Source organism: Mercenaria mercenaria, chromosome 13, assembly GCF_021730395.1.
Source record: "Mercenaria mercenaria strain notata chromosome 13, MADL_Memer_1, whole genome shotgun sequence".
NCBI lineage: Eukaryota > Metazoa > Mollusca > Bivalvia > Venerida > Veneridae > Mercenaria > Mercenaria mercenaria.
This window is the reverse complement of record NC_069373.1, coordinates 23874068-23899677: the sequence shown is the minus strand read 5'-3', so window position 1 is coordinate 23899677 and position 25610 is coordinate 23874068. Positions and strand designations below refer to the sequence as shown.

General features: G+C 40.5%; 2 protein-coding genes across 2 annotated transcripts; both read left to right on the top strand.

The window, feature by feature from the left end:
- The first annotated feature begins 746 nt into the window (after nucleotides 1-746).
- On the top strand, nucleotides 747-14561 carry LOC123530467 (ice-structuring glycoprotein-like). The gene is made up of 3 exons (XM_045311242.2): nucleotides 747-759; nucleotides 2268-2361; nucleotides 12041-14561. Exons 1-3 carry the CDS (start codon nucleotides 747-749, stop codon nucleotides 14559-14561), a joined length of 2628 nt encoding a protein of 875 aa, XP_045167177.2.
- LOC123529523 (oocyte zinc finger protein XlCOF8.4-like) lies at nucleotides 4044-24793 on the top strand. Its single transcript, XM_045309890.2, has 4 exons — nucleotides 4044-4266; nucleotides 19818-20283; nucleotides 21974-22149; nucleotides 23205-24793. The coding sequence occupies exons 2-4, from the start codon at nucleotides 19827-19829 to the stop codon at nucleotides 23976-23978; spliced, it is 1407 nt and encodes a 468-aa protein (XP_045165825.1). The 5' UTR covers nucleotides 4044-4266; nucleotides 19818-19826; the 3' UTR covers nucleotides 23979-24793.
- Nucleotides 24794-25610: the final 817 nt, after the last annotated feature.

The following is a 25610-nucleotide window of genomic DNA, read 5'->3' as shown; positions in this document are numbered from 1 at the left end:
TTGACAATTTCAGCACAGTTGGTTCTGTTATAGCTAAGTAAGAAGCGTTTAACACACCACACTCGCATAAACTAGGTGTTATTTTAAGGTGTTCCGTTTGGACAATCGTGACTTTTCATTTAATACTAAACCGCGATGCACGATGGTACGATGACGAAAACGCGATGGCGCGATGGCACGATGATGAAACAACGATGGTACGATGGTGAAAATGCGATGGCACGATGATGAAATCGCGATGGTGCGATGGCACGATGATGAAACAACGATGGTACGATGGTGAAAACGCGATGGCACGATGATGAAATCGCGACGGTGCGATGGTACGATGGTGAAATGTCGATGTAATATTTTATCGATAGCATGGAGGCTCCAGGTAGAAAGGAAATTAGGTCCTACATACAGATGCGTTAGTAAAATCGTAAGCATGGAGGTTCCAGGTAGAAAGGAAATTAGGTCCTACATACAGATGCGTTAGTAAAATCGTAAGCAAGGAGGCTCCAGGTAGAAAGGAAATTAGGTCCTACATACAGATGCGTTAGTAAAATCGTAAGCAAGGAGGCTCCAGATAGAAAGGAAATTAGGTCCTACATACAGATGCGTTAGTAAAATCGTAAGCATGGAGGTTCCATGTAGAAAGGAAATAAGGTCCTACATACAGATGCGTTAGTAAAATCGTAAGCATGAGGCTCCAGGTAGAAAGGAAATTAGGTCCTACATATATATACGTTAGTAAAATCGTAAGCATGGAGGCTCCAGGTAGGAAGAAAATTAGGTCCTACATACAGATGCGGTAGTAAAATCGTAAGCAAGGAGGCTCCAGGTAGGAAGGAAATTACCGTATAGCGGGTTATTTCTGCGGTCAAAATATTCTGCGTTTTGGTCCCAAAAATGTGAAACAAATTTCTGCGTGTTTAATTTCCGCGTTTTCACTTAAAAGAAAGAGAAATTTCTGCGTTTTCGATGCCAAGGAGAAGGTAATTCCTCGCATGGTCGGACGTTGTGAGAATGATAGCGTATGAAATCAATAAACTAAATTACTGGTAACTTTGCATTTAATGAATACATGGTAGGATATAATAACTTGCGAAATGAGAAAAATGTAACAATAAATTATTGCACAACAACTGCAAACTACGGTATAAATATAACGGTTACACTTATATAAAGGTTACTAAAGTATACCTAGTTCGGAAGATTGCCACAAGGGATTAATATGAACAACACAAGTGAAATTCACTCAGTTTATTTCATTCACAAAAGAAAAACGTTTTTCTGAGGGATTAACAGTTAGGACTTTAATTGACCATCACACCTAATTATGATGATTATACCATTATCGGTAATTGTTAGATGGCAACGGTAATTTTCAATAATTAGTCCAGGCCATTGTGAACTTCGGATTACCCCGGGTAACATAGCGTGAAACAACGTTGGTGAAAAAAAAATGCAGATTTTTTTGCGTTTTAAATTTTTGCTGGATGAATATTCTGCTGGAAATATTTTTTGCGATTCTACCGAGAGATCGCAGAAACGCAGAAATATTACCCCCGCAGAAATAACCCGCTATACGGTAGGTCCTACATACAGATGCGTTAGTAAAATCGTAAGCAAGGAGGTTCCAGGTAGAAAAGAAATTAGGTCTTACATGCAAATGCGTTAGTAAAATCGTAAGCATGGAGGCTCCAGGTAGAAAGGAAATTAGGTCCTACATACAGATGCGTTAGTAAAATGGTAAGCATGGAGGCTCCAGGTAGAAAGGAAATTAGGTCCTACAAACAGATGCGTTAGTAAAATCGTAAGCAAGGAGGCTCCAGATAGAAAGGAAATTAGGTCCTACATACAGATGCGTTAGTATCTAGATAGACCAGCAAGATTCCGCAAGAATTTAAAAGTATTTACGGTGATTCTTACCTATCCAAAGCCACTTTTTGTAGGTGGGTAAAGGTATTTAATAAGGGAGAATCTAGATAGAATCTCATAAAATTGCTGCTGTAGCAGCCATTGTAGCAGAAGAGTCGAATTTCCCAAATAACTGCATCTGTGGACATTTCAACGGGAAGTGCTCATGAAATTCTAACTAAGCGCTTGAAACTTTCGGTGTGTGCCATGTGCGTACCCCATCTTTTGAACAAAGAGCAAAAAGCCCAAAGGTTGTAATGTTTCAAAAAAAACAAAAAAAAAACAAAACAAAAAACAAAACACTCCCTAAAGTCTGTTAAAATGCAGAAGGAAGAATGAAAGGAAGTTAAATGAACTTCTCACAGGGGATGAGACTCGAACCTCAAGAGCGGAAAAACAACAAAAAGGAAAGGGCAAGAATAACCAGTTATCACAAAAGGAACTAAAAGTTGCCAACGGGTTCTTTACACAATGTTCTTCCATTCCAAAGGCACTGTTGTGCAAATGCCCAGTGTCCCCGGCTGATCTATTACTGGAAAGCTTTACAGGGACAAGGTTCCAGATCAGTTAGAAAACATTACGTTAAACATCGCCCAAAATTTGGTTTACAGGGCATTTGCCTTATTTCTGACAAGAGCAATATTGTACAGCAGTACATGTATTTACAAGAGCAACAGGTTAAGCAATAGCCACACCCTCCATATTCGCCCGACCTATGTTACTGTGATTTTTGCTGAAAAAATGTTGGCTGGGCGTTTGTACAACTCCAGAAGCGGTCTTGGTAGCGCAATGTATTACTGTCTGCATAGTATTCCAAAGGCAGACTACTCTGCGGCTTTCAGGTAGCCCTGATAGAAAAGTGCGTTTCGAACTGGTGTAAGGAATATGCTTAAATTCAGGTTTTTCTTCATTTTATATGGACAGTCTGAAACTTTTCTGAATTCCCCTCGTAGTTAGGACATTTTATTTCTGGGACGTCATAAAATAGGTATAAAATGGTGACCTCTGATGCATTTTGGGGATAAAGTCTGAGAACGCAAAAATCGTAAATCCGGACGCAAGAAGGGTTTTCAGAAAACTTTTGAGTAATAGGCACGAAATGGTGGCCTCTGATACATTTTTGGCACTGCTTAACTTTGATGAGTAAAGGTCAATCCTCAGTCAACTCTTGGGAGGGGCGGCCCACGCCCTTCCACCCCCCCCCCCCCCTGGATCCCGGCCTGACTTTGGAACCGAAAGATGACAAAATAAAAGACGCAATGCGCCCGGCAACGATTTTGTGCGCCCGACAACATCCTGCAACTAACTCCTGTGTCCGATAACTATCTCACTCGCTCCACAATTGTCTCGTGCATCTTCAGCACTATCTCGTGCACTCGCTACTATCTCTTGCACATGACAACCATCTCACGCGCTCCATAACTACCTCATTCTTTCGACAACTATCGCGTGCGGGCGATTACTATATTATGCTCTTTTCATGAGCACGTGAAAGTATGGTGTGCCCAAGGCGTAATTCCAGTAACAAACTACTTAATAATCAAGGCAATGCAAACATTGTCTTCATGTTGATTGTGTATAATTTCGTTCTTTCTAGAAATAAGAAACCAATTATTGGAGTAACATCAACATGCCAAACTATAGGCATAAGGTTAAAAAAAAACTGTTGTACAAATAATTACTAGTAAACAACAAAATATAGTAATATGTAGAAAAAAACACTGGACATTAAGTGCAGTGAAACATTACTTGTATTTGTGGTCGCTTTTTTAAATGTCTATAAAAACATCCTTAAGCAGTTGACCAAAGCCCTTTTGTAATTTAATCCTTGACCAAGTGTGCTGTAAATAAAAAAATCTCCATTGTCCGCCGAATGACCCATTTACAACAAAAGCTAATACCGCTCTAGTGATCGCACTCCTTTTATCAAATGAAATAAGACAAATAAAAAATACCACAATCGTTCACGAATAGTTTTTTTACAACTTCAACGTTAAATTTTTTTTATAAAAAAAAAGAAGGCTTTATGCGCGTTCTCTAAGCTGATAAACATTAGTCAGACACATAAAAAACATACACCGGAAATTAGCTTTGTATTTTTTTCGTCTGTAATTTGAAAGGCTTGATCACGTGACAACATTTTTTTTCTTTTTTATCGAGCATAAACGTCTGGGTTTACCAACGTTTATGGTTGGTTTTTGCCTGCAAAATACATTATTGTGTGTTTTTTATGTTTTTGTGAATAACTTGAATATTAGATTTCGGAAAACGAAAATATTTGTGCAGATTTAAATGCAGTTGAGATAAATATAGTGTATAGGGAATGCAGTATAAATTTAAAGATTTATTATAAAACTTTAACAGGTAAGTCCCATTCTATATTTTGTTATCTTTCTTGTGTATTTTTCTTAAAGGTCAGCGATATTTTGGAATGTTGGACAGTTGAGTATTTTTCAAAGGCGAATAGTATAAAATTAGATGTCATATCAGCATTGTATTTAAATTACGGGGCCTCCGTGGCCGAGTGGTTAAAGTTGCTGACTTCAAATCACTTGCCCCTCATCGATATAGGTTCGAGCCTCACTTGGGGCTTTGAATTCTTCATGTGAAGAAGCCATCCAACTGGCTTACGGAAGGTCGGTGGTTCTACCAAGGTGCCTGCTCGTGATGAACTAATGCACGGAGGGGCACCTGGGGTCTTCCTCCACAATCAAAGCTGGAAAGTGATTGTGTCGGAAAGTGATTATGGATTCACTGGAAAGTGATTATGATCTTTAATTGTGTCGGTGCGACGTTAAACCCAATATAAAAAAAAAGGTATTTAAATTTCGGACTCCCAACTAACCAACAGGTAGCTGGGAACTAACAGCAGGTTGACTATTGCCCAGCCGAAGATAACTAGGATCTAACAGCAGGTTGACTATTGCCCAATCGACAGGTAGCTAGGAACTAACAGTAGGTCGGCTATTGCCCAACCGATAGGTAAATGGGAACTAACAGCAGGCTGACTATTGATCAACCGACAGGTAGCTAGGAACTAACATCAGACAGACTATTGCCGACTTTGAGGTCTACGACTAGGATTTTCCGGACATGTTGGTCATTAACCTCAAAGAATATAGTTAATACAAACGTTACAAAAATAATGAAAAATTATCTGTTTTCATATAAGCACGTGTATATTTGTTTTTGACAAATCTTTCATTAATCTAATCGCACGTGGCACATAAATGGTATAAATTATTATACCAGGATCTATTTTTTTTGTGCGTATAGTCGGATGACGCCTATCAAAATCTTTATGCATTGAATGCGTTTACTCCAACTGAAGCGTATCCAACTCTTTATTGCGTATGTGCTTAGTGTGCGTTTACTCCAGTTGACGCCTAACCAAGTCTTTATTTCGCACGTAATTGTGTGGATATCAGGTCGACGCTAAAACAAATATTTATAACTCATAAGCATTGTGTGCGTTTAGTCCATCTGAAACGTATCCAATGCTTTATTTTGCTTGTAGTTATGTGCGTACTCAAGTCGACGCTGATACAAATATTTATAACGCACGTGCATTGAGTGCGTTTACTCCATTTGAAACGTATCCAATGCTTTATTTTGCTTGTAGTTATGTGCGTACTCAAGTCGACGCTGATACAAATATTTATAACGCACGTGGATTGAGTGAGTTTACTCCATTTGAAACGTATCCAATGCTTTATTTTGCTTGTAGTTATGTGCGTACTCAAGTCGACGCTGATACAAATATTTATAACGCACGTGCATTGAGTGAGTTTACTCCATTTGAAACGTATCCAATGCTTTATTTTGCTTGTAGTTATGTGCGTACTCAAGTCGACGCTGATACCAATATTTATAACGCACGTGCATTGAGTGAGTTTACTCCATTTGAAACGTATCCAATGCTTTATTTTGCAAGTAGTTGTGTGCGTACTCAAGTCGACGCTGATAAAAATATTTATAACGCACGTGCATTGAGTGAGTTTACTCAATTTGAAACGTATCCAATGCTTTATTTTGCTTGTAGTTATGTGCGTACTCAAGTCGACGCTGATAAAAATATTTATAACGCACGTGCATTGAGTGAGTTTACTCCATTTGAAACGTATCCAATGCTTTATTTTGCTTGTAGTTATGTGCGTACTGAGGTCGACGCTGATACCAATATTTATAACGCACGTGCATTGAGTGAGGTTACTCCATTTGAAACGTATCCAATGCTTTATTTTGCTTGTAGTTATGTGCGTACTCAGGTCGACGCTGATACAAATATTTATAACGCACGTGCATTGAGTGCGTTTACTCCATTTGAAACGTATCCAATGCTTTATTTTGCTTGTAGTTATGTGCGTACTCAAGTCGATGCTGATACAAATATTTATAACGCACGTGCATTGAGTGAGTTTACTCCATTTGAAACGTATCCGATGCTTTATTTTGCTTGTAGTTATGTGCGTACTCAGGTCGACGCTGATACCAATATTTATAACGCACGTGCATTGAGTGAGTTTACTCCATTTGAAACGTATCTAATCCTTTATTTTGCTTATAGTTATGTGCGTACTCAGGTCGACGCTAATACCAATATTTATAACGCACGTGCATTGAGTGAGTTTACTCCATTTGAAACGTATCCAATGCTTTATTTTGCTTGTAGTTATGTGCGTACTCAGGTCGACGCTGATACCAATATTTATAACGCACGTGCATTGAGTGAGTTTACTCCATTTGAAACGTATCCAATGCTTTATTTTGCAAGTAGTTATGTGCGTACTCAGGTCGACGCTGATACAAATATTTATAACGCAAGTGCATTGAGTGCGTTTACTCCATTTGAAACGTATCCAATGCTTTATTTTGCTTGTAGTTGTGTGCGTTCTCAAGTCGACGCTGATGCAAATATTTATAACGCACGTGCATTGAGTGAGTTTACTCCATTTAAAACGTATCCAATGCTTTATTTTGCTTGTAGTTATGTGCGTACTCAAGTCGACGCTGATACAAATATTAATAACGCACGTGCATTGAGTGCGTTTACACCATTTGAAACGTATCCAATGCTATATTTTGCTTGTACATTGAAGTTATGTGCGTACTTAAATCGACACTGATACAAATATTTATAACGCACGTGCATTGAGTGAGTTTACACCATTTGAAACGTATCCAATGCTTTATTTTGCTTGTACATTGTAGTTATGTGCGTACTCAAATCGACGCTGATACAAATATTTATAACGCACGTGCATTGAGTGCGTTTATTCCATTTGAAACGTATCCAATGCTTTATTTTGCTTGTAGTTATGTGCGTACTCAAGTCGACGCTGATACAAATATTTATAACGCACGTGCATTGAGTGCGTTTACTCCATTTGAAACGTATCCAATGCTTTATTTTGCAAGTAGTTATGTGCGTACTCAAGTCGACGCTGATACAAATATTTATAACGCACGTGCATTGAGTGAGTTTACTCCATTTGAAACGTATCCAATGAATTATTTTGCTTGTACATTGTAGTTATGTGCGTACTTAAGTCGACGCTGATATAAATATTTATAACGCACGTGCATTGAGTGCGTTTACTCCATTTGAAACGTATCCAATGCTTTATTTTGCTTATAGTTATGTGCGTTCTCAAGTCGACGCTGATACAAATATTTATAACGCACGTGCATTGAGTGAGTTTACTCCATTTGAAACGTATCCAATGCTTTATTTTGCTTGTAGTTGTGTGCGTACTCAATTCGACGCTGATACAAATATTTATAACGCACGTGCATTGAGTGCGTTTACTCCATTCGAAACGTATCCAATGCTTTATTTTGCTTGTAGTTGTGTGCGTACTCAGGTCGACGCTGATACCAATATTTATAACGCACGTGCATTGAGTGAGTTTACTCCATTTGAAACGTATCCAATGCTTTATTTTGCTTGTAGTTATGTGCGTACTCAAGTCGACGCTGATACAAATTTTTATAACGCACGTGCATTGATTGCGTTTACTCCATTTGAAACGTATCCAATGCTTTATTTTGCTTGTAGTTATGTGCGTACTCAAGTCGACGCTGATACCAATATTTATAACGCACGTGCATTGAGTGAGTTTACTCCATTTGAAACGTATCCAATGCTTTATTTTGCTTGTAGGTATGTGCGTACTCAAGTCGACGCTGATACAAATATTTATAACGCACGTGCATTGAGTGAGTTTACTCCATTTGAAACGTATCCAATGCTTTATTTTGGTTGTAGTTATGTGCGTACTCAAGTCGACGCTGATACAAATATTTATAACGCACGTGCATTGAGTGAGTTTACTCAATTTGAAACGTATCCAATGCTTTATTTTGCAAGTAGTTATGTGCGTACTCAAGTCGACGCTGATACAAATATTTATAACGCACGTGCATCGAGTGAGTTTACTCCATTTGAAACGTATCCAATGCTTGATTTTGCTTGTAGTTATGTGCGTACTCAAGTCGACGCTGATACAAATATTTATAACGCACGTGCATTGAGTGCGTTTTCTCCATTTGAAACGTATCCAATGCTTTATTTTGCTTGTAGTTATGTGCGTACTCAAGTCGACGCTGATACAAATATTAATAACGCACGTGCATTGAGTGAGTTACTCCATTTGAAACGTATCCAATGCTTTATTTTGCAAGTAGTTATGTGCGTACTCAAGTCGACGCTGATACAAATATTTATAACGCACGTGCATTGAGTGAGTTTACTCCATTTGAAACGTATCCAATGCTTTATTTTGCTTGTAGTTATGTGCGTACTCAAGTCGACACTGATACAAATATTTATAACGCACGTGCATTGAGTGCCTTTACTCCATTTGAAACGTATCCAATGCTTTATTTTGCTTGTAGTTATGTGCGTACTCAAGTCGACGCTGATACAAATATTTATAACGCACGTGAATTGAGTGAGTTTACTCCATTTGAAACGTATCCAATGCTTTATTTTGCTTGTAGTTATGTGCGTACTCAAGTCGACGCTGATACAAATATTTATAACGCACGTGCATTGAGTGCGTTTACTCCATTTGAAACGTATCCAATGCTTTATTTTGCAAGTAGTTGTGTGCGTTCTCAAGTCGACGCTGATACAAATATTTATAACGCACGTGCATTGAGTGCGTTTACTCCATTTGAAACGTATCCAATGCTTTATTTTGCAAGTAGTTGTGTGCGTTCTCAAGTCGACGCTGATACAAATATTTATAACGCACGTGCATTGAGTGAGTTTACTCTATTTGAAACGTATCCAATGCTTTATTTTGCTTGAAGTTATGTGCGTACTCAAGTCGACGCTGATAAAAATATTTATAACGCACGTGGATTGGGTGAGTTTACTCCATTTGAAACGTATCCAATGCTTTATTTTGCTTGTAGTTATGTGCGTTCTCAAGTCGACGCTAATACAAATATTTATAACGCACGTGCATTGAGTGCGTTTACTCCATTTGAAACGTATCCAATGCTTTATTTTGCTTGTACATTGTAGTTATGTGCGTACTCAAGTCGACGCTGATACAAATATTTATAACGCACGTGCATTGAGTGCGTTTACTCCATTTGAAACGTATCCAATGCTTTATTTTGCAAGTAGTTGTGTGCATACTCAAGTCGACGCTGATAAAAATATTTATAACGCACGTGCATTGAGTGAGTTTATTCCATTTGAAACGTATCCAATGCTTTATTTTGCTTGTAGTTATGTGTGTACTCAAGTCGACGCTAATACCAATATTTATAACGCACGTGCATTGAGTGCGTTTGCTCCATTTGAAACGTATCCAATGCTTTATTTTGCAAGTAGTTATGTGCGTACTCAAGTCGACGCTGATACAAATATTTATAACCACGTGCATTGAGTGAGTTTACTCCATTTGAAACGTATCCAATGCTTTATTTTGCTTGTAGTTATGTGCGTACTCAAGTCGACACTGATACAAATATTTATAACGCACGTGCATTGTGTGCGTTTACTCCATTTGAAACGTATCCAATGCTTTATTTTGCTTGTAGTTATGTGCGTACTCAAATCGACGCTGATACAAATATTTATAACGCACGTGCATTGAGTGAGTTAACTCCAGTTGACGCGTATCTAAATCTTTACTTTGCACATAATTACTCCAGGTGACGCCTAACCAAATCTTTATAACGCACGTGCTAAGTGTGCGTTGACCCCAGTTGACGCCTATCCAAATCTTTATTTTGCAAGTAATTTCGTGCGTAATACGCTCATGCGGTGTGTTCGTACTTCGGTTACACTTATCAAAATCTTGGTTCCGCACATGCGCTGCGTGTGTGTGCCTGTGTGTGTGCGCGTGTGTGTGTGCGTGCGCGCGCGCGCGCGTGTGTGTGTGTGTACAAGGGATGACGCCTCTGGCAAAAATGATCTGTGTCACTTCTGAAACATCAAGCCTTTACTGCATTACTTTGTTGATATTTGCAACTGCATTACTTTGTTGATATTTGCATGGGAGGCTATTTATTGTAACAAATATTTAAGAAGTAACGGTAGATTTCGAATAAATTACTTAAGGACTGTGTGTTTAGATGGGTATAAACCACTTCTGGATGATTCGATGCGATTCTTGTATAATTTGCCAGAAATCCCAGTGTGGTTTATAGCCGTTCTAACGAACAGTCCTTACTTTTACGATGTTTTAGTAGTTTGCGGTAAAGGTACACAGTTCCTTTTTACGAGTATAGGAATCATGATACATTCATGGCAATCTTTTGATAGAACAGCCAAAAATAACCGCCCACGTTAATTTGTAATTCGCGTTTTGATACAATTACAGTTCCTGATTTAAATACATAATCTATTTAAACCCTGTCCAACACTGATATTTACAGCCATAAAATAAGTATAAGATATAACTGAATGATCTTTTAAAAAATTTCAATGCCGATTTTTTTGAACGACGTCATTTTGTTTGGGTATGGTTTTGTGAATAATGCCAGACTGCGCGAGTCCCATACGTGAATAACGCCAGACTGCGCGAATCCCATACGTTTATTATTTCTCCCCTATAAAATGGGGGAGACATCTTGTTTTTGCCTTCGCCGTCCGTCCGTCTGTCCGTCCGCATTAAGCTTGTCCGGCTTTCACAGGTCAAACTGCTAGGTGGATTTTGACGAAACTTCACAGGAGTGATCAGTACCAAGCCTAGTTATGCAATTCGCCGGCATATTCCGCTTCCATGCACAAAATGGCCGCCAGAGCTAAAAATAGAAAAATATTGTCAGGCTTTCACAGGTCAAACTGCTGGCTGGATTTCAATGAAACTTCACAGGAGTGATCAGTACCAACCCTAGTTGTGCATATCGCCGGCACGTTCCGCTTCGCTGCACAATATGGCCGCCAGAGCTAAAAATAAAAAAATCTTGTCCGGCTTTCACAGGTCAAACTGCTGGCTGGATTTCAACGAAACATCACAGGAGTGATCTTGTGCATATCGCCGATACGTTCCGCTTTGCTGCATAAAATGGCCACAAGAGCTAAAAATAGAAAAATCTTTTCCGGATTGCGGGCTGGATTTTGAAGAAACTTCACAGGAGTGATCAGTATCAACCCTAGTTGTGGATATCGCTGGCACTTCCCGCTTCGCTGAACAAAATGGCCACCAGAGCTAAAAATAGAAAAATCTTGTCTGCTGGGCAGATTTCGACGAAACTTCACAGGATTGATCAGTACCAACTCTGGTTGTGCATATCGCCGACACGTTCCGCTTCGCTGCACAAAATGGCCGCCAGAGCTAAAGGTAAACATAGGGGGAGACATATGTTTTTGTGACAAAAACACCTTCTAGTTTCTTTCTATAAATGTAAATATGATTTATGAAATGTTTTAGTTTATTTGAAACACTGGTAAGTCTTGAGCCCGCTTTGGACAAACATGATCTGAGGACTCGCTTATAACCCAAGTGGAATTTAAACCGGCAGCCATGCACCGTGTTGAGTATATATGGTGCAGGTCAACAATAGTTCCGTCAATGAGGACTATATACTCAAACACCTGAACTGCCTCACGTGTTTGTCTCGACATAAAAATAAGATCAAACAAATATCCAGTAAAAACCAATTATTTTTTTAGACTTACTGACCGTCTTGTTAATGCCTTAACGGAATATCTACACACAGTAAGGAACCATTTGCAATTACATGTCTCGTTATTGGGAGCTAACATCGCCGCTGCGACTCTTAGCCGCCAGTGGCAAGTACATGCCTCGTCATTGAATGTTGATACCGCCGCTGCTACTCCAAGCCGCCAGTTGCAAGTACATGTCTCGTCATTGCAAGTTGATACCGCCGCTGCTACTCCAAGCCGCCAGTTGCAAGTACATGTCTCGTCATTACAAGTTGATACCGCCGCTGCTACTCCAAGCCGCCAGTTGCAAGTACATGTCTCATCACTGCAAGTTGATATCACCGTTACTACCCTAAGCCGTCAGTTGCGCGTTTATGTATTGTCATTGCAAGTTGATACCGCCGCTGCTTCTCCAAGCCGCCAGTTGCAAGTACTTGTCTTGTCATTACAAGCTGATACCGCCGCTGCTACTCCAAGCCGCCAGTTGCAAGTATATGTCTCGTCATTACAAGTTGATACCGCCGCTGCTACTCCAAGCCGCCAGTTGCAAGTACATGTCTCATCACTGCAAGTTGATATCACCGTTACTACCCTAAGCCGTCAGTTGCACGTTTATGTATTGTCATTACAAGTTGATACCGCCGCTGCTACTCCAAGCCGCCAGTTGCAAATACTTGTCTTGTCATTACAAGCTGATACCGCCGCTGCTACTCCAAGCCGCCAGTTGCAAGTACATGTCTCGTCATTGCAAGTTGATACCGCCGCTGCTACTCCAAGCCGCCAGTTGCAAGAACATGTCTCGTCATTACAAGCTGATACCGCCGCTGCTACTCCAAGCCGCCAGTTGCAAGTACATGTCTCGTCATTGCAAGTTGATACCGCCGCTGCTACTCCAAGCCGCCAGTTGCAAGAACATGTCTCGTCATTACAAGCTGATACCGCCGCTGCTACTCCAAGCCGCCAGTTGCAAGTACATGTCTCGTCATTGCAAGCTGATATCACCGTTGCTACCCTAAGCCATCAGTTGCACGTTAATGCATTATCATTGCAAGTTGATACCACCGCTGCTACTCCAAGCCGCCAGTTGCAAGTACATGTCTCATCACTGCAAGTTGATATCACCGTTACTACCCTAAGCCGTCAGTTGCACGTTTATGTATTGTCATTGCAAGCTGATACCGCCGCTGCTACTCCAAGCCGCCAGTTGCAAGTACATGTCTCGTCATTACAAGCTGATACCGCCGCTGCTACTCCAAGCCGCCAGTTGCAAGTACATGTCTCGTCATTACAAGCTGATACCGCCGCTGCTACTCCAAGCCGCCAGTTGCAAGAACATGTCTCGTCATTAAATGCTGATACCGCCGCTGCTACTCCAAGCCGCCAGTTGCAAGTACATATCTCGTCATTACAAGCTGATACCGCCGCTGCTACTCCAAGCCGCCAGTTGCAAGTACATGTCTCGTCATTACAAGCTGATACCGCCGCTGCTACTCCAAGCCGCCAGTTGCAAGTACATGTCTCGTCATTACAAGCTGATACCGCCGCTGCTACTCCAAGCCGCCAGTTGCCAGAACATGTCTCGTCATTAAATGCTGATACCGCCGCTGCTACTCCAAGCCGCCAGTTGCAAGTACATGTCTCGTCATTACAAGCTGATACCGCCGCTGCTACTCCAAGCCGCCAGTTGCAAGAACATGTCTCGTCATTACATGCTGATACCGCCGCTGCTACTCCAAGCCGCCAGTTGCAAGTACATGTCTCGTCATTACAAGCTGATACCGCCGCTGCTACTCCAAGCCGCCAGTTGCAAGAACATGTCTCGTCATTACATGCTGATACCGCCGCTGCTACTCCAAGCCGCCAGTTGCAAGAACATGTCTCGTCATTACAAGCTGATACCGCCGCTGCTACTCCAAGCCGCCAGTTGCAAGAACATGTCTCGTCATCACATGCTGATACCGCCGCTGCTACTCCAAGCCGCCAGTTGCAAGAACATGTCTCGTCATTACATGCTGATACCGCCGCTGCTACTCCAAGCCGTCAGTTGCAAGTACATGTCTCGTCATTACAAGCTGATACCGCCGCTGCTACTCCAAGCCGCCAGTTGCAAGTACATGTCTCGTCATTACAAGCTGATACCGCCGCTGCTACTCCAAGCCTCCAGTTGCAAGAACATGTCTCGTCATTACAAGCTGATACCGCCGCTGCTACTCCAAGCCGCCAGTTGCAAGTACATGTCTCGTCATTGCAAGTTGATATCACCGTTTCTACCCTAAGCCATCAGTTGCACGTTTATGTATTGTCATTGCAAGTTGATACCGCCGCTGCTACTCCAAGCCGCCATTTGCAAGTACATGTCTCGTCACTGCAAGTTGATATAACCGTTACTACCCTACGCCGTCAGTTGCACGTTTATGTATTGTCATTGCAAGTTGATACCGCCGCTGCTACCCCAAGCCGCCAGTTGCAAGTACATGTCTCGTCATTACAAGTTGATACCGCCGCTGCTACTCCAAGCCGCCAGTAAAATGTTTATGTATTGTCATTGGAAGCGAATATCTCCGTTGTTACCCTAAGCGCGTCAGTTGCACGTGCATGTCCCGTCATTGCAACCTAGTGTGCCGCTACTACCTCAAGCTGTCATTTACACGTACACGTATCATAATTGCAAGCAGTTTTTACCTTCATTGTCCAAGCTGCATTTGCATTAATATCGTAACTGCAAACTAATACCGACGTTGCTACCCCAATCGGCGGTTTGCAGGTCCCTTAAACGTTATTGGAAGCGAATATCGACCTTGATATACCAACCGGCGTTTTGATGGTTCCTTAAACGTTACTAGAAGCTGATACCGACGTTGCTACCCCAACCGGCGGTTTGCAGATTCTTTAACGTTATTGGAAGTTGATTTCGACGTTGCCACTCCAGCCGGCGGTTTGCAGGATCCTTTAACGTTATTGGAAGCTGATATCGACGTTGCTACTCCCCACCGGCGGTTTGCAGGTTCCTTTAACGTTATTGGAAGCTGATACCGACGTTGCTACTCCCCACCGGCGGTTTGCAGGTTCCTTTAACGTTATATGACGCTGATATCGCCGTTGCTATCCTAACCAACCGGTGGTTTGCAGGTTCCTTTAACGTTATTTGACGCTGATATCGACGTTGCTACCCCAACCAACCGGCGGTTTGCAGGTTCCTTTAACGTTTTTGGAAGCTGATATCGACGTTGCTACTCCCCACCAGCGGTTTGCAGGTTCCTTTAACGTTATTTGACGCTGATATCGACGTTGCTACCCCAACCAACCGGCGGTTTGCAGGTTCCTTTAACATTATTTGACGCTTATATCCACGTTGCTACCCCAACCAACCGGCGGTTTGCAGGCTCCTTTAACGTTTTTGGAAGCTGATATCGACGTTGCTACCCCAACCAACCGGCGGTTTGCAGGCTCCTTTAACGTTTTTGGAAGCTGATATCGACGTTGCTACCCCAACCAACCGGCGGTTTGCAGGCTCCTTTAACGTTTTTGGAAGCTGATATCGACGTTGCTACCCAACCAACCGGGGTTTGCAGGCTCATTTAACGTTTTTGGAAGCTGATGTCTACGTTGCTACCCCAGCCAACCGGCAGTTTGTAGGCTCCTTTAACGTTTTTGGAAGCTGATATCGACGTTGCTACTCCCCACCGGCGGTTTGCAGGCTCCTTTAACGTTTTTGGAAGTGATATAGACGTTGCTACTCCAGCCGGCGGTTTGCAGGTTCCTTTAACGTTTTTTGACGCTGATACCGATGTTGCTACCCCAAGTCACCAGTTGCAAGTACATGTATCTTGAGTGGAAGCCGATATCGTCATTGACCAAACAAGCTGCCAGTTGATGCTACATGTCTCATCATTGGAAGATGATTTTGCTGTTACTGCCTGAAATCGTCAGTTTCGCAAATATATCACGTTTATTTAAAGCTGATACCACCGATGCTACACGAGGCAGCCAGTATCGCGTATATATCACGTTACCACAAGCCGCCCATTGCAAGTATATGAAGCGTAGCAATGGTTTAGTGGTTAAGGTTTCGGCCGCTCAACCCGGGGGTCGTAGGTTTGAGCCCTATTGGAGTCACGAACACGCCTTCTCATCAGACACCAGTACTGGTTGTTTTTTTTTTCTCAAAGAAGCGAACTCGAGAGTGGTTCAAATAAACTTGAAGATTAGTATAAACCAAGTACCGGTATATGTCTCATTATTGGAAGCTGATATTGCCGTTACTACTAAAAGATGCCAGTTGCAAGTACATATCTCGTCAATGGATATCACCGTTGCTATCCCAAGCTTCTATTTGCTCGTCATGTCTCGTCACTGAAAGGTGATATCGCCGCTGCTACCCATAGCTACCACTTGCGAGGTCTTTTGCCGTTAACTTGAAGATAATATTGCCGTTACTCTCTCTAGCTGCCAGTTGCAAGTACATAATACGTCATTGCACACTGATATCGCCGCTGCTATCCAAAGCCGCCACTTGCACGTACATGTCTCGTCATTGCACACTTGTATCGCCGCTGCTACCCATTGCCGCCACTTTCACGTACATGCTTCGTCATGGCACACTGGTCTCGCGGCTGCTACTACAAGCCACCAGTTGCAAATAAATGGATCGTCATTGCATGCTGATACCGCCGTTGCTACCAGTTGCAAGAACTTTTGCCGTAAACTGGAAGATAATATAGCCGCTTCTATTCCTAGCCACCAGTTGCAATTACATTTCTCGTCATTGCACACTGGTATCGCCGCTGCTACTCCAAGTCGCCAGTTGCAAGTACATGCTTCGTCATTGCACACTGAACACTGATATCGCCGCTGCTACTTCAAGCCGCCAGTTGCAAGTACATGTCTCGTCATTGCACACTGATATCGCCGATGCTACTCCAAGCCGCCAGTTACAAGTTTATGTCTCGTCATTGCACACTGGTATTGCCGCTGCTTACCCAAGCCGACCGCCAGTTGCACGTACATGTCTCGTCATTGCAGGCTGATATCGCCGCTAGTTGCGTCTTCTTGTTGCCGCGTGTCATCCCGCCAGCTGAAGGACATTACAAAAAAGAGCACCAACACGACAGAAAAAAAGGTCGTGTCGACGCCCTACTTTTTGTCAGGGGTGCCAACGCAACAATACGACAAAAAACAACAACATAGTTATTGGATGCCTATTTAAAAAGGAAATGGCAGTTATGCTCGAATGATTATATTACAATTTAAAGCAGAATAAAAGCTTTACGAGATGAGTCATTTGTAAAAAATGGAAAATTCACGAACACAAAAATACTGTTTTGCATGTTTTGAAATTTCATGCATTTTGATATAGTTTTTTTCCACATAGGTGATTTTTTGCCATAAAACACGTTTCAGAAATTATCTTAACGAAAGTTTATATTTTGCACAAATTTACAGGAAGAGTGGGAAAATTACACACTTGACTTAAATCGTGTGCGATTTGACATTAAATTTGCGAATTAGTTTCAGTTAATATTTTCACTGTTCCGCTAAGATTTTTATTTCATAGACGCTGATTTATTTGCAACGAAAATCTATCTTCTGTCTATCGTATGTGTCCCCCACTTGGGATGATATCAGTCATCTGGTTTATCAGTGACCTTCCATGGAAATATGTGGGGTCAGTATGTCGAGCAGAGGGGGTCCTTTACAAACGCAAAAAGTTAAAAAATGAATATAATGTCTATCAACGTCATTAAATGTTCATAAAATGATTTAATTATCTGTTGTAGGGCCGCAATACGTTTACGCTTGGCCATGGAGCGCGCGTATGTAAAAATGTGTGTTAACGGTGCACGGGTACGAGAATCTCTCCGTAAACACATATTTACTCACCTGTTAACGCACCCCCCCCCCCCCCACCCCCAACACACACACACACAAAGTGACAAGAACAGCAGTTTACGCTAGAAATCAATTCTATTCATGCATATTTCCATTAAAACACGAACATCTGACATAACTTCGACGTATAATTTGGAGTCATACAGGCGCAAAAAGAGTTTTGCTACATTTGATCTACTATTTTGTAAAAAGACATTTTAGAGTCGTATAGATTGATATAACAGAATGGCGTTACACTTAGTTCACATATACTGTATAGGCTATAAGGCGCAAAAATAACTCATTAGACATCTACACACTCTTAGGTTATTCCACGGGACGTGTTGTACAATGTTAAAACACAATTACGCGTTGATGTCAAGCCGACCTACTACCGTATATTTGGCGCCATACTTGCGCCTTGAAATAGCGCTTTCCTATTTCATCTACTTGCTTACATAAAAGACCAGTTAGAATCGAAATAATATACCACAGAACCATGTTTCAACAAATCTCAACAATACGAATCGGTTATTCGCCACGTGTATAATTCATTCGGGCTACGCCCTCGGGAAATTATTCCGCAAGCGTATATGTACCCTCATCGTATTGTTTCCATATGTTAAAACATGGTTCTGTCATATAGGGGCGCGTAATCCCTGCCAGGTATTTGAACACTAATTTTTCACCTGGCATGGCAACAGAGGTCTAAATTGAAGCTAGTTTCTGTTTAAATTTCATTGTGGATGTATTTTTGACATTTTGGTAGGAAAAATGGGAGAGCAGGTTGTATTTGGTGGAGTCAAGCTCAATTTTAGTATGAGTAGTACTTCCTGGTCACAGCAGTGTGATTTTGATGTCAGTTTACAGTAAGCAAATGTGACCATAGAAATCTCTCTTAGAGATACATGACCCCTACTTTTCTCTTCATTTTATATTAGTTTTATCATAACTCTTTAAAGTGAGGTAAGGATTTGTTCTCTGAAATGGGTCTAGCTATTTTTGGCAGCTCTTTAAAAAAGGTCAGTTTTATATAGAATATATAGGGAAAACTATTTAGCATATTGTGACCTATATTATTCCTTAATTCTAATGGCTGTGACTAAATACAGAGTTGGTGCGCCTGTGATATATTACAGACTCCGGTATATACCGGATTAACTAAATTTGAACAAAAATACCTTAAATGTATATATTTTGTAACCATGGTGATTCTAACCCTAACCTTTAGTCAGTATATTATGCACATTATACACTAAATGCGTGCGGACATGCAAAAAAATGAGTATTTTTGCCATGCGTTCCATTTGATAATAATTCCGCGCATGCGCAGAACGGCTGCACCAACTCTGCAATGAGAAACATTCAATTCTAATAAGCTTGTTTCTGTTAAAACACGCTTACGCTAAAATGACGCCACGTTAACATGCGATGACATCAGTGTTTTCTTGCGACCAAGAAAGAGCGCTACTATATTTTATCTACTAAAATGATTAAGGGCATATTAGAATCGAAATAATGTATAGCATTTTACCAAATTAATACACTCAGAATCGGTTATACGTCGCCAGAATAATTCACTTCTATACATTACTTCTTAGATATCAAAGAAAGAAACTACAAAAACTGGAAAAGGGGAAAAACAAAACAAAACAAATGAAAATTGATCCAGGGGACTCGAACTCGTACAATTTACTACTGGTGTCTAGATTTTACCCGACTGAGATATTTTGTCACGTACATGATAGATATATGTAAGGTAGTTAAAATTAATGAAATACTGATAGTTACTTGTCAAATAATATAATTATAAGGATTTTATCAATTAGCATGGGCATATCCGGTAATGGCTATAGTAGACCTACCTACTGGTATTGTACTTATTTGTTTTTATCTGTACTTTTTTTTCTTTCAGTGTAAGACAATGAATACAGGAGAGCTGAATTGCTCGGCGATCCCTAGCTTCCTGGCTTCTACTACAAGCCTTGTATTACAACCTGGTTCGATCATCAGAACAGTACCGATGGATGCCGAATCTCTCCTGTTAGAAACAGCCACCAAACACTCGGGTCCCGCGCGTAAAGGTTCGCTGGACGATCTGGCTGCGTCCAGGGAATCAAAAGTTCCAGTTGTGAAAGCTTCCGCGAAAGGAAGAAGACCAAAAAGTCTGATAACTGAGATTCAACCAGGATTTGAGCTTGGTATGGGCATGTTGGCAGACAGGCCAATGTGTGGTTCTTGTGGCAAGTACTTTATGAGCCGACAGCAGCTTAACCAGCATATGCTCGTTCACACAGACGTACGGAAGTATAAGTGTACATACTGTCAGCGAACATTTAAACAACCGTCTCATTTACATCAACACCATCGCATACATACAGGCATGCTTACTTCTTTTTTCATCTCTGATATCTTTTTTTGTTTTAGTTGATGTGTTCAATAAGGAATCATTTCATTATAAGTGTGCATGTGTTAATGCAGGGACAGATTCAGGATTCTGAGTTGGGGCGTGAACCGTTTTGGTACTTTTTAATCTCCCGCCTCAAGTGGTGGGGGTTATAGGAATGGTCTCCGTCCGTCCTTCCGTCTGTCCGTAACACTTTCGTGTCCGCTCCATATCTCCTAAACCCCTTGAAGGATTTTCATGAAACTTGGGTCAAATGATAACCTCCTCAAGACGATGTTCAGAACTCATGAGTTAGCCTTGTCGGCTCAAGGTCAAGGTCACAACTCAAGGTCAAAGGTTTTAGCCTTCCATTTTGTGTCCGCATTATATCTCCTTAACCCCTTGAAGGAATTTTATAAAACTTGGGTCAAATGATCACCTCATCAAAACAATGTGTAGAACTTATGAGTCAGCCATACCGGCTCAAGGTCAAGGTCACAATTGAGGGTCAAAAGTTTGAGCCTTCCATTTTGTATCCGCTCTGTATCTCCTAAACCCTTTTGAAGGATTCATATGAAACTTGGGTCAAATGATCACCTATCCAAGACAATGTGCAGAACTCATGAGTCAGTCATGCCGGCTCAAGGTCAAGGTCACAACTCAAGGTCAAAGTTTTAGCCTTCCATGTCCTGTCCGCTCTATATCTCCTAAACCCCTTGAAGGAATTTTATAAAACTTGGGTCAAATGATCACCTCATCAAAACAATGTGCAGAACTTATGAGTCAGCCATACCGGCTCAAGCTCAAGGTCACAACTTAGAGTCAAAGGTTTGAGCCTACCATTTTGTGTCCACTCTGTATCTCCTGAACCCCTTGAAGGATTTTCATCAAACTTGGGTCAAATGATCACCTCATCAAGAACTCATGAGTCAGCCATGTCAACTCAAGGTCAATGTCACAACTCAAGGTCAAAGGTTTGAGCTCTGTATCTCCTAAACCCCTCGAGGATTTTCATGAAACTTGGGTCAAATGATCACCTCACCAAGACGATGTGCAGAACCCATGAGTCAGCCATGTCAGTTCAAGGTCAATGTCACAGCTAAAGGTCAAAGGTTTTCCCTTTCACTATCCATAACAGTGGCGGGAGATTTAGCTGTCTTTCAGACTGCCTTGTAAAGTTTATTTTTGTGCGATATATATGGAGAGGTTAAACATGACTGTTTTGCTCTGGTCATTCCCAGTGGTATAATATAAATACATGCAAGCGAAGCGAGCTGAAAATTTAAGAAGAGAGCATTTGTTTGTTGACTGGATTATAACTTAAGGTGTTTGTCATGTAATTATGATTTGCCAGCTTAGCGGCGATAAAAATTGTATGTTTGTTTTAAGTTTCACTCCGGTTGCGGCCTCCCAGAATCCGCTAGTGACTTGTATTTTCATATACATTTATTTACATTTCATTTGGCATTCGTATATAATATATTTTCTCTTGAAGAAAATATGCAGTGGTTAGTGTAGTTACCCCTAATTTGAGCCACACTGTTTCTTTATACCTCCAAATTGTAAAATAACTCAACCTTGAAGAAACGTTAGTTTCAAGGCCTCGTCTCGGTATACTTGTTTTGGACTGGCGCGCGATATAATGAAATAAGTCTGGCAAATGAATCTGTTGTCATTTCTTGCAGGTGAAAAGCCGTACAAATGTCCAATGCCTGGATGCTTTCGAGCGTTTCCGCAGCAGTCAAACTTGAACCACCACCTACGTAACCATGATAAACCAGCCCCACCCCCGGAAAACACATGTTCATTATGTATGCGAGTCTACGCCAGTGAGACGGTGCTACGTAGTCATATATCTAAGGTAAGTGCTTGTAATACTATGAAAACGTATTTTTCTGGACAGAACTACATCGTGCCGGAGTGGTTATGATGGCTAACTTCAAATCTAGGTAGCTTGGGTGTCGTGTGAGGAAGCCATCTTTCTTGTTTGCGCTTAGAATGTCTGTGGTTCTGCCCTGGTGCTCGTACATGTACACTTGGTCTTCCGCTATCACTTAAAACTGGAAAGTCGCTATGTGACATGAAGTAATTAGTGCAAGAAAAAATCACAATGCATATTTTCTTTGAAAGCCGACTTCAAAGAAAATCAAGTAGAAAATTATTGATTTCTTCTTGATATATTTACTTAAGCTACCTTTGATAAATATGTTAATATATGTTACAGTTTCAGAAGCTGTTTCATATCATTCTTACAATTCATCACCTCAATTTACTTAAATGAATAATATGTTTATTGTGATAAACCACTAAAAAGTGTACCCGGCTATAATTCCACAGAGCCCGGCTATAACAAAATCCTGGAGAGAACCCTGAAGTTGTGTGGATTTTAAGTCAAAATAAAAGAACAACCAAATCAGAACTTCCTGTTTTTGAGCCTGAATAGTATTGTTGTAATGAAGCACTTGGATGTCTACTATAGAATTTGCGCCCCCTTAAAAAAATATCGTCCTTATGATTTTATTAGATTTAGAGCACCCGCTTAAAGTGAAGATAATTCATGCTAAGATACAACAGGGTTATCATAACAATACCTTGATCTGAGATTTATTATTTATCCGTGTATTTTACCCAGCATGGAGCGCCGAGTGTGATCCAGCCTTGTTTGGATATTACTGTTCTCCGCTATTATCACCAAGTGTCAGTTCAGTACCTCCAAAATACCATGCTATTTAAGGAACACTTTTGGGGCACAGATTCATATGTGCATTCAACATGTTCTCTTCTTATTAGCAGATCCATATGTTCCATCCAAACGTTCTTTTTATATCTACAGGTTCATGTGTGTGCTCCAGATGTGTTCTTAATGTATTTACATATTCATATGTGTAATCAAAGGTTCTCTCAATGTTTTTACAGATTCATATGTGCGATCCAGATATGCTGCTTGGTGCTAGGAAAAAAACACTGACAAAAGATATTTCTCAAACTGGCGAAAATGTTGCCCAGGTTATTTCGCCTTCCAGTGAAGACATTAGGCGGATAAAATTTGTCGAAACAAATAACAACGATTCCAGTGATGAAAGTAATATTCAAACACAATGCGCTATTGGGAAACACATGGATAATCTGACAAACTCTAGTTTGGTGCCCAAACAAGAAACTGTTAATGGAAGCAATGCAAGTGCACACTTTGGTTATGTGCAGGAAAGCGATGATCTAAGCGAGAAAAATCGAAGCACATACCAACGAAGACATAATGTCAAAGCATTTGTTGTAAAGGACACGGTAACTGGGAAAAATACAAGCACAAAAATAGTTCAAGCAAACAATAGCATGTTTCATAACACACCGATCAAAGCGGACAACAATTTATTGCACCATTTCATCGCAACCACAACACACGGACCCGCTTTTAATGGAGGCAATGACTTAGATATGATACACATGAATGGAACTGGCGGGAAAGTGGATGCTTTCGAAGCTGTTGTTACTTCCAATTCAAACCTTTCTCAGTTTATGTTAAACACGAATGTTAATGATAAACTTCATTCAGATATGCCAGTATCCGATGAAACAGTGCCATCACATGTTGGTAGATCAAGAAAACGAAAAGCTTTTCAACCCCAGAGAATCATTCAAAAACTTGATATGAATGACGACCAAGAACATAACGCCACTACACCTTTCTAGGACCTGCAAACAATGAATCAAAAGCTATATAAATACAATGGACAGGTATCATTTCAGACCACAACCATATGCTGAAAACCTTCTTATTTTATCTGCGTGTTTTGCGTGTTCATCAATAGAACCCAGATAGAGATCTGTCGTAGTTCCCTGTTCGTCCATGAAGACTATGACTGCCTTAACAAAAGAGGATGACATGCCGGTACAATGTCCACAGCATAGACTTGTACCAACGCTTTATACCACTATATCATGTTCAAAACATGAAAACAGTGGAACCGCATAGACATGTACATCACTTTACACCACTATATCATGTTACAGTCTAACAGCGTAGACTTATACACCACTACTCAAGTTTAAAACATGAAATTAGTGGAGCAGAGTAGACTTATATACCATTATATGATCTAAAAAAACAGCACTTAATCATGTTTAAAACATGCAAACTGTGGATCAGCACTATATCACGTTTAAAACATGAAAACGGTGGAACAGCATAGTGTTGACGTGGAAATATATCAATATTATCAAAATCAATTTCTTTTAATCAAGTTGTTTTTCCTATCCAGAAAAGTTAGAAATATATCTTGTTTAATAATATCTGTCATGTGTTTAAGAATCGGATAGACATATCCGTCCCGAGGGCACCTGCGCATTGGGCGGTAACGAGGCTTGCCGAGGGACGGATATTTCTATCCGATTCGTAAAAACATGACTGATGTTGTTTCTTAAATATCGTATACATATTTAAGCTTTTTATTCTGAAAGATTATTTTTCTTGCATAGAATAGAATAAATAAAGCAAACAGAAATACTTTCTTTGTAACACTCTTTCTATAGTAGAGCATGTACACAAAGCGCGGGAAATTAGGCAGAAATGACGTCATGGCGTTTCAGTGACGCACAATAACAAAGTTCCACATTAGTTTCATCGTTTGTAGCGTAACGGTATGTTGTTACTGTAAAATAACGTATTTTGAATCGAGAAATATACCATGCAAGAACACTCATTCTAAGCTGGTCCTGTTTCTATCTATCTCAACTGTTATTATCTCACTGTTACTATTGGACCCGTAATACAGTACCTCCTTTTTGAAGAGTATCCAATTCCTACCATAAACCTACTTTAACTGCAATTTTCAGGGGGGCGTAGGTTTAAGCCCCACTGGGACCAAATTTTTTTTCTCCATATTTTCCTTTTTTCTAGTAAGTTTTTACTTCTTTCAAGACTTATTATGGATGTATTGTACAAAAGTGGAAAATTTTCATTTTATAAGCGATTTCTTGCTGTTCAAAGTGAATTTACCTCTGAATCAGGAGGGGTAGAGTTAGACATCTTTAAAAATACTGAGTTACATGCGGTAAAAGTTCTCCATTTTGCTTTCGTTCTTTAGATTACATATTGTGGAAAAAATGCAGGTAGGTTTTACTTCTGCCCCAATGTTATTTTTGAATGAAGTGAGCAAAATTCAAAACAGACACACAGGATTCGGCCTTAATTTTTCAAAGTTGGAGTTAGAATTCTGTCGCATCAAATCTGTTTACTTGAGGCACCCTAGAAAAAATGATATTTACAGTTTTATTTTGTGTTTTATAGTTGTTTAACAATAGTTTGATGTTTCTTTTATCAAA